This window comes from Canis aureus, chromosome 10, assembly GCF_053574225.1.
Source record: "Canis aureus isolate CA01 chromosome 10, VMU_Caureus_v.1.0, whole genome shotgun sequence".
NCBI classification, from domain to species: domain Eukaryota; kingdom Metazoa; phylum Chordata; class Mammalia; order Carnivora; family Canidae; genus Canis; species Canis aureus.
The window spans coordinates 17,526,250-17,540,585 of record NC_135620.1 but is presented as its reverse complement, the minus strand read 5'-3'; the positions used below and the strand labels follow the sequence as shown (position 1 = coordinate 17,540,585).

The following is a 14,336-nucleotide window of genomic DNA, read 5'->3' as shown; positions in this document are numbered from 1 at the left end:
GGCCAGGGCTCACCTGCAGGAGGAAGCAAGGTAGAGGAGCCTCCTGTCCCTTTATGCCCAACTCCTTGCCCTGCACTCATGGGAATGGAATAAGCCCATTAGATGGCTGGTGATATAGATCCCTTTTGCCTTTAAGAAGAAAAATGAAATGAGGTATATTGCCCAGAAGTGAAATTACAGATATAAAAGAAGCATAAAGGGAACTCTACTTCTAAAATTGTTTTAAGGGCATTTTATTGCAGATTTAGGTCATATACTTCGAACTACTTTCTTTGATGAGAACTTAATCTGGGTTACAAGTGAATCAACGTGGGGAACATTGTGTGCCTGCGTGATGTATCTTCACTAGGGTAGCCTAACCCCTGAGAGCCCGCGGTTCCTTTCCTCCCTCTGTGCATTCTTCCTCTACCTCCTTCCAGTTCCATCGAGCACAGGGAGGAAGCATTTGGTCCTGTGAGTTGAAGTTATGCAAAACCCGAAAATAGACTCTCAGAGTGCATCCAGACATAATGATTCCATGTGGCAAGAAGGTCACTGTGTCTGCTTTTCCTGCCAACGCATCCCTGGCTCTTAATCTATGGCTGCCTTGTGAAGCAAGAGAGCTGTGCCAAGAAGTTACACTTGGTGACTGGGAGGCATGGGAATTTAAAATCACGTCAATGGAGTTTTATAAGAGCAGGCTGGGGGAGGGGGATTACACACAGTTTTAGAAGTTGGGCTTTGAACATCTTTTTGTTCTGCGGTCTGAGAGCTACCATAACTCAGTTATTAAAAAAAAAAAAAAATCTGGCCTCAGCTACAAATCAGCTCCACTCTGCCAACCCTGCCAAAAATTAAAAAGACATCCACCCAGAAAGTCTGTGGTTATCCGAGTGGTGGGATTATGAGTGAGTTGTGTTGTTTTCCTTGCACTTTTCTGTACAATCTCTAACATACACTCTGGTTTTCACAATGTAAAAAGGAAGAAAGGCAGGAAGGAAGGAAGGCAGGCAGGCAACAAATCCTATTTAAAAAGCAAAACTAAACTACCTAATTATCCAGTCATATCCTTGAAACCTTACTGTCTAGTGGTTGTGAAGTCCTCCAGAGTTGTAACAATGCCATGGCAGAGGCAACTTTGCCTGGGCCCCCACATCAGACCTCAGACCAGGACCGGTGTCTGTAACCCCCTCCCCTCCACCAGGCTCCAAGGGTATCCCAGCAGAGAGCAGACCACAAACGCTGAGAGGGCTTGTGGCAGCCAACGACAGGAATGCGAACATGCTAGAGCAAGGCCAGCCAGACACCTCAGCAGCAAGGAGGAGATTCCCTTCCTGTCCAGCTGTCTTGATGGCCAGGCCTCCTGACATGTGCTTGCTAGGAGGGAGGGCATCCGTTCAAGCTCATCTGCAGACACTGTGTTCTCATCCTAAGAATGTCCAGTTGATGCACAATGTTCTGGAAGCTGGGAAGATCCTGTTATCCAGACCTGTGGGAGTCAAGTCCCATATAATAAGTGGAGGAAAGAGCGAGGAGAAAACAATCCTTTGAGGAATTCCAAAAATCCTCCTGGGGTCGTGGGGTGGATTTCCTTTGACTTGAGGCTTTTACCATCCAGTTTGCTTATTGACGTGGACTCGGTCCATCGGCCAATCCTGCATCCATCTTCAGACTCCAGGCTGTGTTGAGCTCTGGAGCCTGCAGCAAGTAGGCTGGAGAGAAACAGCCATATCTCCAAAAATAAGATGCAACTCCTATGAGTTTCCATAAAGACCTCTATTTTTCATGCATTACATCCAAACTTATTATTGGATGCAGTGGGGTTTGTTCATACCAATGAGTGAGTGCTTTGAATCTGAGGTCCTGTTGAAGCCCACACCACCCCAGTGAGGGACAGAATTCCTTGCAGGCTGTGTGACAGACTATGTGTCAGGGAGGTAAGGCCCATATTAAGAATGGATTATTTTTAACAGGCAGTGGAGGTATCATCCATCCTCAGTTCCTGCATTCTTCTATGTGATCCTCTATGATGATGCAGCATCCCTGGATTTTTAAGTATTACGCTAACAGACTAGATTCTAGTTTTTTTTTTTTTTTTGATTCTAATGTTTTGATTGTGATGTCCATTAAGAAAAAATTTAACAAGTTCACCCAATTCATCATTTCCCATTAATAACCATTTAAGACAAGGCTAAAATAAAATAGGTTAAGTTTTTCAAGGAAGTTAATTGTCAAGATATATTAAGTAGAAAATTGTGTTATGGGGCACGGATATGGCAACAGTCAGAAAGGTGGACATTAATTGATTCATTCTGGCCAATATTGTCCTAGAAGCTACTACTTAGCCAAAGTCTTTTCTCCCCACCCCCTTTCCCCTGTTTTTAATCTTAGCATCTCAGAATGAGGCTGAATGGGAATAAACGACTTACAAGAAAAAAAGAGTGGCAAACGGTTTTAATAATGATCTAGTAACTTTGAGAGAGTGTCAACAAAGACCTACTGCTTCTCTGGCATAGAGAAGGAAAACTGCTTATCTCCTCTTCAGATCTGGCCCCAGAGGCATCAGGCCCTCCCCTCTCCAAGAGCAGGGCTCTTAAATGTTTATGCACACCTACATGCTCGTCTCGTTCATAAGCATGTCCACTGTTTCTTGCAGGCTCCATGTGTGCACGTGCGCGTGCATTTCATGGTAACAAGATCACACGCCACGTTGAGGCTCCCCCTGTTATTTATGTTAAATAATGACATGATGATGTGGGTGGCCTGTAATTCCCCATTTTCTGTTAACCACCCTGCCCAAGGAAACTGTTTTCTGATCTCTCCTAGATGGAAATCCTGTATGAATGTGGAAGCCATTAGCAGAGTAATTGCTGTCTGTTACCATGACAACCAGCCGCTGCAGTCACCTGCCCGAAGTGTTGCCAGACTGCACCAGCTCGGCTGCGCCCGTGGTGAAGACCGTGGAGGATTGTGGCAGCCTCGTGAATGGGCAGCCGCAGTATGTCATGCAAGTTTCGGCCAAGGACGGGCAGCTGCTGTCAACAGTAGTGCGGACTCTTGCCACCCAGAGGTAGTACCACTATTAAAATAATTGAATCTGTAATTGATCTGGAGGACTCTCTGTCAGATGGAAAATGCTAAAGGGAATGTAATTAGCGCTCGGGTCTTTGTGTCAGGTGAGAGGAGGTGCTGCCCAGGTCCTTTCGTCACAGTTTCTATAGCAATGGGGTATAAAGCTACCATTCATGTTGTTGAGTTTTCTACTTCAAGTCACGCTGGCAGAGAGCCAGGCGGGGAAAGATCCCACAAGACACAGGGTCGCTTTCTTTACCTTTGTTATTTTGACATTGCTATGGTAATTACACTCTTGTCGCCGGGTGTTGACAAAGGTAGCCCTCTGATAGCATGGAAAGAAGGAGGCACCTGATTTCAGGAAACAAAGCCAAAGTGACTGGATTTGTGGGCAAAACTTCTGAAGTGGCATTCCTGGTGCTGGTACCAATCAGCACCACCTGATGGGAGTGCCATGCAGGGCTCCTTCCTGGATGAGTCTCTTCTCTGGCACGTCCCCACTCTGGGGGCCTCTTCTGTTGACTCCTCCTCTGTGCCTCCCACCCCCACTCCTGATCCTTGAGGACATACCCTGCCTTAGGAGGTACTTTTGTTCAAACCACCACAGCTCACCTCCCCTGAATGAGGAACCAAAGCAAGGCCAAAGGTTCTGAGCAGCCCAGAGATGGCTTATCCAGGCAGGTACTTTGTCCCTGGAGGTCTCCTCTTGTGCTGTTGCTGTCCGATGGCAGATTGAAAGCCACAGGCTGCCCAGCCAATACATGTTCCTTGACTTCTCCACCTTTCTGTTCAGGATAGGTAGGGGAACTTTGATCGATTAATGTGAAATGGCTATAGGCACTGCACCTGTCCTCTCATAGCAGCAATGACACCTCTCACCCTAAAACTTTGGGCCAGTCACCCACACAGTGACCACTTATCTTGGTCTGAGCAACTCAACCAAGCCCTCCAGTAGAGATACAGGCCCACCTGCGGCCAGACTGCTGGTAGCACCACAGCATTTTCTGTTGCCCCAGCCTGGACGTGGCAGCCGCCAGACACAGACTCACACCTTTGTGTGTCTTGTAAACACTGCCCATGTACCTTCTGCTGTCCATTTCTGCAACTATCACTAAGGGATAAAGTAGGAAAAAAGTCCATCTATATTTTTCCACCTCTCGAAAAGCTTTTAACAATTAGTTAGGACTCAGAATATGACAAGGCTATGGGCATCATTGCTCATATGTGACATGAGACAGATAACTGCGTGTGCAACCATCACCCTGGCGGACTTCATACATTTTGTTTAATCAGGAAGAACAGGCTACAGAGTTAAAATGACCTAGAACTGTGAGCCAGTGTGTGTGTGTGTGCACACATATCAGGTGTTTTCACACGTTCTCCTATCACGTGGTCATGTAAACCAGATGATTTTAGACTTTCACGTGCATTTGGCTCAGTGGGTATGAAGGAGCTAGGAATAGTCAAAGAAAAAAAAAGTCAGATCCTTAAACTTTCTTCTTGCAGCCCTGGGCCTAAATGAATTCTATACCTGGGCAAGTAGGTAGTCTTTTCCCCTTTTGATCCCCTTTCAGCCTTCATTCATTTCTAGGATCATCCCACAAAGACCCTTAGGGGATGACAGTGCTTCCATGACTGTTTCCATTTGGCCCATGTAGATGATGTCAAAGAGAGTGATGGGTCCAGGTCAGGTGAGGGCAGGTAGAGAGGCTAGTCCTCAGATGGGCACACACAGTGATAACATAGTTTAAAACCAAATGCCCAGGCCACATGGGCAGAGGGAGCCTGCCCCTTCTTCTGCCTGTGTCTCTGCCTCTCTCTCGTGTGTCTCTCATGAGGAAATAAATAAAATCTTCAAAAAAATGAAACCAAATGCCCAATAAAGGACAAAATGGGAAGCAATATAAGATGTAGTTCAGAAAGGAATTGTCCTCTCATAAGACACAGTATGCACTGGGAGCTGAAGTGTCTTAGTTTGAGCTCTTCATTGGCCACGAACTTCCCTGATGAGTGGTACATCATTTGATTTTTCCCTGACCTGAGTTTTCCCGCGACTGGAAATAGTTACCATTAACTACACATTTACCACATGCTGGTCCCTATACCAGGCTTCTGATTTGGACAAGCTTTTCTCATCCTCATGTCACATATGAGGAAGGCACCATTCTTTGCACCTGTTTTAGAGAGGAGGAAACTAAAGTATAGAGAGATGATGTTACTTGCACCAAGTTAGCCAACTGGTAGCCAGCAGAGCTGGGGTTCAAGCCAGGCTGTGGAACTTCATAGCCTTCCTCATGAACCACTATGACATGTGCCTTCATCAAGGCCAATGAAGTAATACTTATTACTTGAAGTAATACTTATTACTTGCATTTGGCTTGATATCCTTAGCATCCCAGAGAGCATCCTTGGGAAACTCGAAGGATCATCGGCCACTCAGCTCAGTGCTCTGGCTCAGACAGCAGTTGTGTGTGATGGCTTGAGAGTTGGCTGCCAGTTAACTTGCCTCCCCTCATCCTCCCACCTTTATGAAAGGAGAAATGAGAAGAACCTCTAAGTATTTGAAAGTGTCCTGGCTTGATTCAAAAAGACACAACTGGCCTAGAAACTGCAGTTGATATACAAAACAATTTCCATTTTTAATGGTGAGGGATAGTTCTGATTTTCTGGTGGGTAGTTTGAACAATACCCATAACCAAGACAAAAATAACATAATAAGCTGATTGCTTTCACCCACTTTCAGCCGTGGGCCACCCCCTACTTCTTTATATTGGCAAAAGGAGAAGCCCAAGGTCCCTGGCACTGACCCCCACTGCCACATACACAGTGGACATCTAGGGTTTTAAAGCAGGTGTCCGTTTGAGTGGCTGCCACTGGGGGAGGTCTGAAGGACGTGGAGCCAGAGGGCTGTCCTCATGGTGATGGTTTCCAGCCTGGTGACTGGCAGATGCCTCTCCTTTTCTTGCAGCCCCTTCAATGACCGGCCGATGTGCAGGATCTGCCACGAGGGCAGCAGCCAAGAGGACTTGCTCTCTCCTTGTGAATGCACAGGGACCTTGGGGACAATTCATCGGAGCTGCCTGGAACACTGGCTGTCATCCTCAAACACCAGCTACTGTGAACTCTGCCACTTCAGGTTTGCAGTCGAGCGCAAACCCAGGCCGTTAGTGGAGGTCAGTAATTGGGGCACGTCCTGAAAACTTAGCTCTAATGAGCAAATGATGTCTGCTTTTATGCCCAAATCACAAACCCTTGTGCAGCTCAGTGAAGCACAGAGGGAGCAATGTGTGAGTGTGTGTGTATGACACAGACAGAAGCAGCTCACATGCTCGCTCTGGAGCCAACAGGAGAGAAAGGTGATCTCCATGAAGAAAGGGGAAGCCAGTGTGGAGGAGAAAGGGGAAGTTTACAGAGCTCTTCTCTCTTTTTCCATCCCTGTGAAGTGGAATACACAGATCCAACACTTTGTCTTTGGATACCATCTGCCCAATTTGAAGTGACGGATAAATGGGCATTTGGGTTGCATATTCTGAGAGGTATGAAAAAATATAGGTGCATAGTATAATGATGCTGACTCAGACTTCTGGGATTTGAAGAGTTCCAGGACCTTAGGTAAATAACTTTACCTCTTGAAATTACTATGAAGCTTAAATGAGGTAAGATTTCTAAAGCACTTAGAATACCAAGTACATACCCAAGTGTTTGAGTTAAAAAAAAAATGTCTCTTAGGAAATTATACACAAGCATTATTTCAGCTAATAACCTAGCACTGGAATCTCTTTTCTTAAAAGGCAGGCATTTCAACCCAGCCATTAAAATGGCAGGACACTCTTTCATATTTTAGAAACCACACATTTCTACTTTAGACCAAGAGTCTGGTCCTGTATTAGCTATAAGCAGCGGAAAATATCAGTAGGCTATTTTGCTCTCTCTCCTACCCTCAATTTCTACTAGTCAATTAAAAATTGGAGGTTAGCAACAATAAATATTTTAATATATTATGAGCCAGAGCTAATTGAAAGAGACTGAGACCAAGATTATGGGCCTCTAATCCAGACCCGCTGATAACCTTCTTCTTTCAGCAGCTGATCCAGCAAAACTCTGGCATTAAACTAGAGCCAGAAATCAAGACACGCTTCTTAGAAACTATTTAAAACAGGATGTTAGCACCTCAGCACTTACAGCTCTGGAGAGCTCTGCATACACCTGCTCTTGTGTTTGACCTTGAAAGTTTAATCAGGACCTATAAACTGGGGCCTGTTTTAGCTATGACTTATTTGCCAAATGGCACAAAATTTATTTGACTTGCCTCAATACACCCTATGCTTTAGGACTCTGGATCAAGTGACCTCTCCATGAAACGGTCTTGCTGCTTGACATCCACTTTCAGAAATTCCCATTGGGAATCTGGCCCCATGCCACATTCCCTGGAATTTACATTTCAGAACTTCTCTGCAGAAGTGGGAGCAGAGGGTATAATTAAATAATAAACAAGGGAGGTGAAGATTTCTCAAGTCCAAAGGCAAAAGTTAAAAAGAAGCTTATTTCTCCTTTCTAGAAATTTCTGGAACCTCCCCAAGTTGATATTGCACCATCTCCAGGGAAGCTAGCTAGCTTCCCAGAATAAATTAAAAAAAAAAAAAAAACTCTGCTTCAAAAGGGCTACAATCCAGTGATCTTTACTGGCACTTGTTAAAAATCCTAGTGTGTGTGTGTGTGTGTACACAACAAAGAAGGTTGTATGTGTACACACACGTGTGCTCACATGCACACATCTCGGTTTTACTCAGCTAACTCACCTGTGTCAAATCACCTGGTGAACCCCTTCCATCTCAGAGAGGGAAACATGTACCCACACACAGAGTTTCTTCAAAGTTGCCTCTGTTTGGCCACAGATTCTGGGATCTTAGGCAGCTGTCATTACACAAGGAATCGAGGCAAATGACCTTGAGAATGTGTGAGGTACTCTGTAAGATTTAAGGCCTTGCCTACAAAAACTTCACCCAAACGGTCACCGGTGGTGAAATTTTCATTGCACAAATGGAATGTGACATTTTTCAGAGTTAATGATGATTGAACAAGTTGAAAGTGAAAGGCAAACCTTCTCAAGCCGGGGGAGGCTGGCCGTTTGATCATCCCATGGCGAAATGAACTTGCTGTTTGACCACAAGCAATAAAAAGAAGTTGTCTTTGGTTTCTCAGCTGGAGGACAAATGAGAACCAGGTGCAGGCAGATTTTTCAACAAATGACATTACTAATTGACTTTTCCTCTCTTACCAAAGGGCAGGTTTATTCACACTGAGCTTTGCTTCATATTTTTATCTCAAGGTAACCATGCATCTTTTTTGGAAAATCAGCAAAACCCGCCTATTTAGGTTAAGCATTGGGAGTATTGTTACTTTATTTCTCATTTGCACTCTTTCAATTGCTTTAATCATTACTGTATTTACCAGTTGGATCTGCCTTCTCATTAAAGCTAGAAAATTCTCTAACATTGAATTTCAAAATCAATGTGATAATAACAGCTTCTTGTTTGTTAGAGGAAGTGGTTGAAAAAGTCATTTATAAACATTATTTGTCAGCACCCAGGTGTTAACATTGGTCAGAATCACAGTCATAGCGCCCATTCCCACCCTCAGGAAATTCCCCCAGTCCTTAATTCAACATAAACCCTCATCCTCCTGATCGACGCTGTTCAGAAAATAGTGCCCCATCCCTTCCTTTCCTGCATTCTCTACAGCTCGATGTTCACTTTGAACAGATCAAAAACCTAGGGTTTTTGTCTACGAGTTTCCACTCAGAGTGGCCAAATCAATGGACTGGTTTATATTAGCATCTCCAACCCAGACATCATCTCCCCCACTTAAACAGTGCTCATCTGTGTGACACAGCTCAGTTTCTCAGAGCTGTGATTTAGGGGGTCGAAGGAGTGGGGAGTGAGCTAGAAGCTCTCCATGATATCCTTGGTCTCCAAAAATGCTTTCAAAAAATACATTTCACACTTGAAATGAACACATTCTACGATATGTCATTTATACCTCAATAAGATGATTTTGTGTGTGCTTATCTACTAATCTACCTACCTTCATGGGTAGACTAAATCATTTAGTCTCCTCTGGTCAATTCATTGTCAATTTTATATCCTTATTTTATTATATTTCATTTTACTTTTATTTTTTGCTGCTAAGTAAGCCAGTATAACAAGAGCTAGTTTCAACCCAAGAGAGCTACCCTGTGATCATCTGGTTTATTCAGACACTGGTGAATTTCTTCTAGTCCAGTTTATGTAAATCTCTTAAGGTCTGTGGCAATCAAGCAAAGCTTGAAAGAGAAGCATTCAAACTGTATGTAGCGAAAGAAAGAAAGAGAGAGAGAGAGAGAGAGAAGAAAGAAAGAAAGAAAGAAAGAAAGAAAGAAAGAAAGAAAGAAAGAAAAGAAAAGCAGATAAAACACACACACGTTTCACACCTCCACAACAAGCACTTCTCCCTTCTGAAGGCTACGTATTTTTCGTTGATGATGGAAAATTTACCCAGTGGCAATTTGTCAGATAAATTATCCCCAAGAATAATGACCTGATAGAATGCAGTAAGTAGACATCCACTAACCAGAAAAGGATTTGCTGAATGACCAGCCTGGGTGGTTTTATGGGCTTATTTCTGCTCATTTTCAGTTTTCCTCATATCTCTCACTCTCTCTCTCTCTCTGTAAATTGAACCCTGATACCATTCTTTCATAACAAAGGGAAAAAAACAGTAAGCCAATAAAAGTACCATGATGTGCTTCCCAAAAATGTGTGCCTTGACTCCTGCCTACCGTGGTGCTTACGTATCTGATGGAGCAGTTGGCCAAGGAAGCCCACCTTATTATGTGCAAACAGCATGCTTGCAACATGAGTCCACTGATGGGAGGATCCGGCACTCGGCTTTCCTAAGACATGTACCAGTAACACCCACCCTTGCCGGGAGACTTATGAAGTAATAGATCAGCTCAGTAACGTCTTGATTAAAATGAAACAGCCAGGAAATGGTGCAAATCTGGAGAAAAAAGGCTTCCTAGGATCTGCTCTCCCTCTGATCAGGGAGACATGGTGATTTTTCACAGAGGGAGTGATTAGGTTTTCATATTCCTAGCTCCTTTCCTCGGATCCAGCTGATTGATAAGAATTGTATGAACAATTTAAAAGCTGTTCTCTGTGACTCAGAGGCTTAGCTAAATTGAAACTGAGAATGTTTTCACACATATCAGTTACTCAGAATAACGGTATGTAAAGCTAGGGGAGAGGAGAATTAAGAGAGTTCTTTTTCCCCAAACTTTTTATTTATGGTATTTTTTTTTTTTTTAAGTCACTAGAGGAAAGGGTTTCTAAAGTGTGCCCTGGATTCAGTGTAATCTCCAGCTACACAGCAGGAAGCGAGCTGAACTGCTATGGAGAAACCACTTTATACCTTGGCATTTGCTATTTAATAGATTTAAGACTTCCCTCAAACCCTCTTAATAAGTATGTACCAGGCTTAGGTGGTGACGTTGCTTGGCTCTTATTATAGTGGGTTTGGTTTGGTTTTGATTTTTAATATATCCATTTAAGTAAAAACGAGAGCTTTGGTTTCAAAGCATTCAAATCCCTATCAGCAAACACTTGTAGCATTGGGGTAATTAGGGAATGATACCACAGAGGACATCAACGGATTCGGGGAGCTTCCCAGGCATGTGTACCGCCTATTCCATTCCTCAGAGGAAGACAAGCAAGCTCCCCCTTTTCCCTCCACTTCATGAGCACAGCCTAGGAAGGAGGGTAGCTCAGACCATGATCACAGCATGTGATAGGCAATCCAGAAGCATCTCCTTATTAAGTAAATGCATGACTGAAGAACTTCCCTCCCCCCAATTGCAAACTTTATATCATACATTTGGCCTATAAGTCAGAGAAAGTGACAACACCGTGGCCTGCCTTATGGCTCAACTCAGACACAGCTGGACAAGGTCTTACATAAGAGACACAGGTGACACAGCTTTGAGCCACACAGCACACCAGAAGATTTTGACTGAGCCTGATTCCCACTTGTTCACTGGTCCTCAACCAGGTTTTACGGAAGGACAGGGGATTGCAGCCCAGTGTGCACTGTGAGCAGTGAGGGGAAAACATGCCCTCCAGGACTCAGAAGGAAACCGCTGGCCCAATTTAGGAAAGTGTGGCTAGGATTTGGGCAGATGGGGCCAAATCAGAAAGATTCTAGCCCAGCTAGCCTCTCCCAAGCTTGTTAGGAATCCAAGTGCTATATAAACACTACACCATTGTCTTGGGGAGAAAAGCTCATATTAAATATTCAGTAGATGAAGACATAGGCTTACTGTGGTTATGTTAGGCCAGACTCCCTCGGTGAGAAAGAAGTAAGAAAGTCTCAGGCACTGCTCTGCAGCTTTTCCTCCTATTCCGGCTCCTGTCCCGGAATGACAAGGTCATACCCTGGCATCTGCAAAGCAAGAGGGGAGAGCTTTGGCGGAACCCACCAGGAGTTCCCACTTCTCACTCAGGCTGAGTGCCACCACCTGAGCTCGAGGCGGGTGAGCTCAGGTTCCTCCGGCCCTGGCCCCGGGCTTCCTGGTGCCCCCCCCACCCCTGAGGCGACACTCGGTCCTGCTGCTGTAGGCGAGGCTAAGGCCTCACAAAGCAGAGCAAGGACTTGGAGCAGGAAAGGTGAGCGAGGGGAGCGTGGGGAGCGTGTTGACCCTTGTGTGTAAGTTGTGGGGAGCATCCCCTGCCGCCACTGAGTGAAATCCCTGCGAGTGTCTTTGCCAAGCCGGGTTTAACATCACAACTCTTGGCAGCCCATGGCCTCCAGTGAGAACCTGGACGAGCCATTTCTCCCGTTTATGCATTTGCCCCTTCACCAGTCACGTAGAGCGGAGCTCACAAACTAGCTTGCTCACTTGTGCGCGCAGGTGTGCTTTTTAGATCAACAGTATTTTTTTTTTAAAGGAAATTTGAATGCCTCTGGGGAGGATAAACATTTCCAGTTTATCCAGGCCCCGCCTCCTGCTTAGACCTATCAGCCCTCTTCATGCTCTTGCAGTATCTGCTTGCCATTTACATTTGAGATTGCAAAATTGAGTGATTTATCCCACCTTTAAGAGTTCTCTGATACTATGAGCATGTTTTTTTTTCTACCAGCATCTCTCTTTCAGGGGAGTATAGACTGAACCTAAGCATCTCCCTCCTATTGTTCCACGTTGTAAGTTAACTGAAATGTTTGGTTCACAATCACAAGGCAAATGAGCCACGAAGAGATGGTGTACCCACATGGACAGGGTCAGAACGACAGCAGTTCAGATACCTTGTACCTGCAGCCACCTTTGGTGTTGAGTGGTCGAACAGGTGCATCTCCACCACCTAGAATTAACAAACCTTAGTGTTTTGTGAGCGACCTCTCAGACATTTCCTTCACCTCTGCCAAGGACTCTGGACAGGGAACCAGCCTGCACATGGGCTTGTGGCACCAACTTTGGTGCCAGCAGGTGAGATGACATCCCTGATGACCTGAGTCCTGAAATCCTCCAATCCCACAGTTGTTCCGTCTTGAATTTCCCTCTTGGTTTTGGTGGCTAATTTGGCAGTTGCATCGTTACTTAAAGCTTAGTTACAAAGAAGCTGTTTTAAGGTATCTATTAAATTCACAGCTTGCTTCATTAAAAATCACTTCATTAAAAAAGCAAGCCAACCGAAGTGTTCACATGGCCGTGCCAGATGGAAGTGAGCTAACTGCTTGGTGCCTGTGTTTTCAGCCCGTCCACTGCTGGTACAGGATTAATTTGGAGGGAAAATCCAACTCCGTGCATAAAAAGAGTTACATGACCAGATTCTATTATTTTAAATTGTACTGATCCTTGCAGTGAACTTGGGTTGAAATGCAAATTAGAATCCATGTTCTGCAGAGGACCTGTGTCAATCCAGCAGCTGCTCCATTCCACTAGGTCACTGAGGACATAAAGATGCAAAAGAGCAAGAGTTGTTTCACCCAACTTTTTAATTTTAATTCTGTATTTTAAAAAATACAGAGGGGATGCCTGGGTGGCTCAGTCGGTTAAAGGTCTGACTCTTGAGTTCGCTCTGGTCACAATCTCAGGATCGTGGGATCCAGCTCCACATCAGGGTCCACGCTCATTGTGGAGTTTGCTTCTCCCTCTCTCTCTCTCTTCTCCTCCCCTGGCTCTCACTCTCTCTCTCTCTCCCAAATAAATAAATAAAATCTCTTTTTAAAATACAAAATACAAAGGAGGATGAAGAACAATGCGTCAAACAGGTGCATCTCCACCACCTGGAATTAACAAACCTTAGCATTTTATGAGTGACATCCCTTTCAAAGGAACAACATCTTTGCAGGGGCACAGAGAGAAAACAGCTGTCATCCTCACTAATTCACCCTCAGGTGTTCTCAAATATAGGAGAAAATTGAGCCAGGTTTTCCTTAAGCACATCTGGGCCAAGACCAAGAGCAAGGAAACAAAATGAGACTAATAATCCTGCAGGATTCTGGACCCTTTTAGCTAACTCCAAACGTAAGAACAAATAGTACAACTAGCGTCAGCCACCAAGAGGTCCACTTCTTTGAAAGGCAGGCAATTAGAAGCTATTACGTGGGAGTTCAGGGTGGCAGTGGTGGAGGTGAAATTGTCCCCGGGCACCTGGCAGGAGAGCTTTGTAAAGGGGAGTCTGAGAGAGGAGCATTGCGATGTCACCCGATGACTAAAGCTGGCAATCATCTCTCCCTGAGTCCTGCCAAAATAACAAGGCGCAGTTAGCTCATGGGAACTGCCCTGTGCAGGTACAAAGTGTCATGCTGAAAAGAAGGGAAACATTGATTGCAGATTGGTGCATTGGTGCAGATCTCAGATGCAGAGTTAGAGACTATGCATACAGCCCCCTGCTGAGGGCTTCAGCTAACCCTCCTCTTGCCTCTTCAGTTTTAAGTGTCAATAACTGACATTTTTAACTCCAAAGAAAGAATACACATTATTAAAGAAATAATGGTGTGAAATATTGTGAGCAGTACATGATTATAGTTAAATGCTGCCTAATGAACAATTGTATTCGAATGAGCAAAGCGCAGAAGTGTCTTCAGTTCGCGGTAGGAGACCAGCGGCTGTTCATCCGCAGGGTGATACTCTGCTATCTGCCTGTTTATGCCAAAAACTTCGTCTCTCAGAATAGGCACAGATCTTGATGTGACACCCAAATCCAGAGGCGTTCATTAATTTCACTTTGAGTGCACCTATTTGTATCCTT

The 14,336-nt window shown here is 44.6% G+C and overlaps 1 protein-coding gene across 1 annotated transcript in view; it reads left to right on the top strand.

Annotated features, from left to right (window-relative positions):
- Positions 1-14,336, top strand: part of MARCHF3 (membrane associated ring-CH-type finger 3) — a 136,344-nt gene that overhangs the window by 98,858 nt on the left and 23,150 nt on the right. The window contains exons 2-3 of the mRNA XM_077911485.1: positions 2,806-3,049; positions 6,020-6,224. Coding sequence (XP_077767611.1) covers positions 2,862-3,049; positions 6,020-6,224 — 393 coding nt within the window. The 5' untranslated portion in view covers positions 2,806-2,861. The remainder of the gene's footprint in view (positions 1-2,805; positions 3,050-6,019; positions 6,225-14,336) is intronic.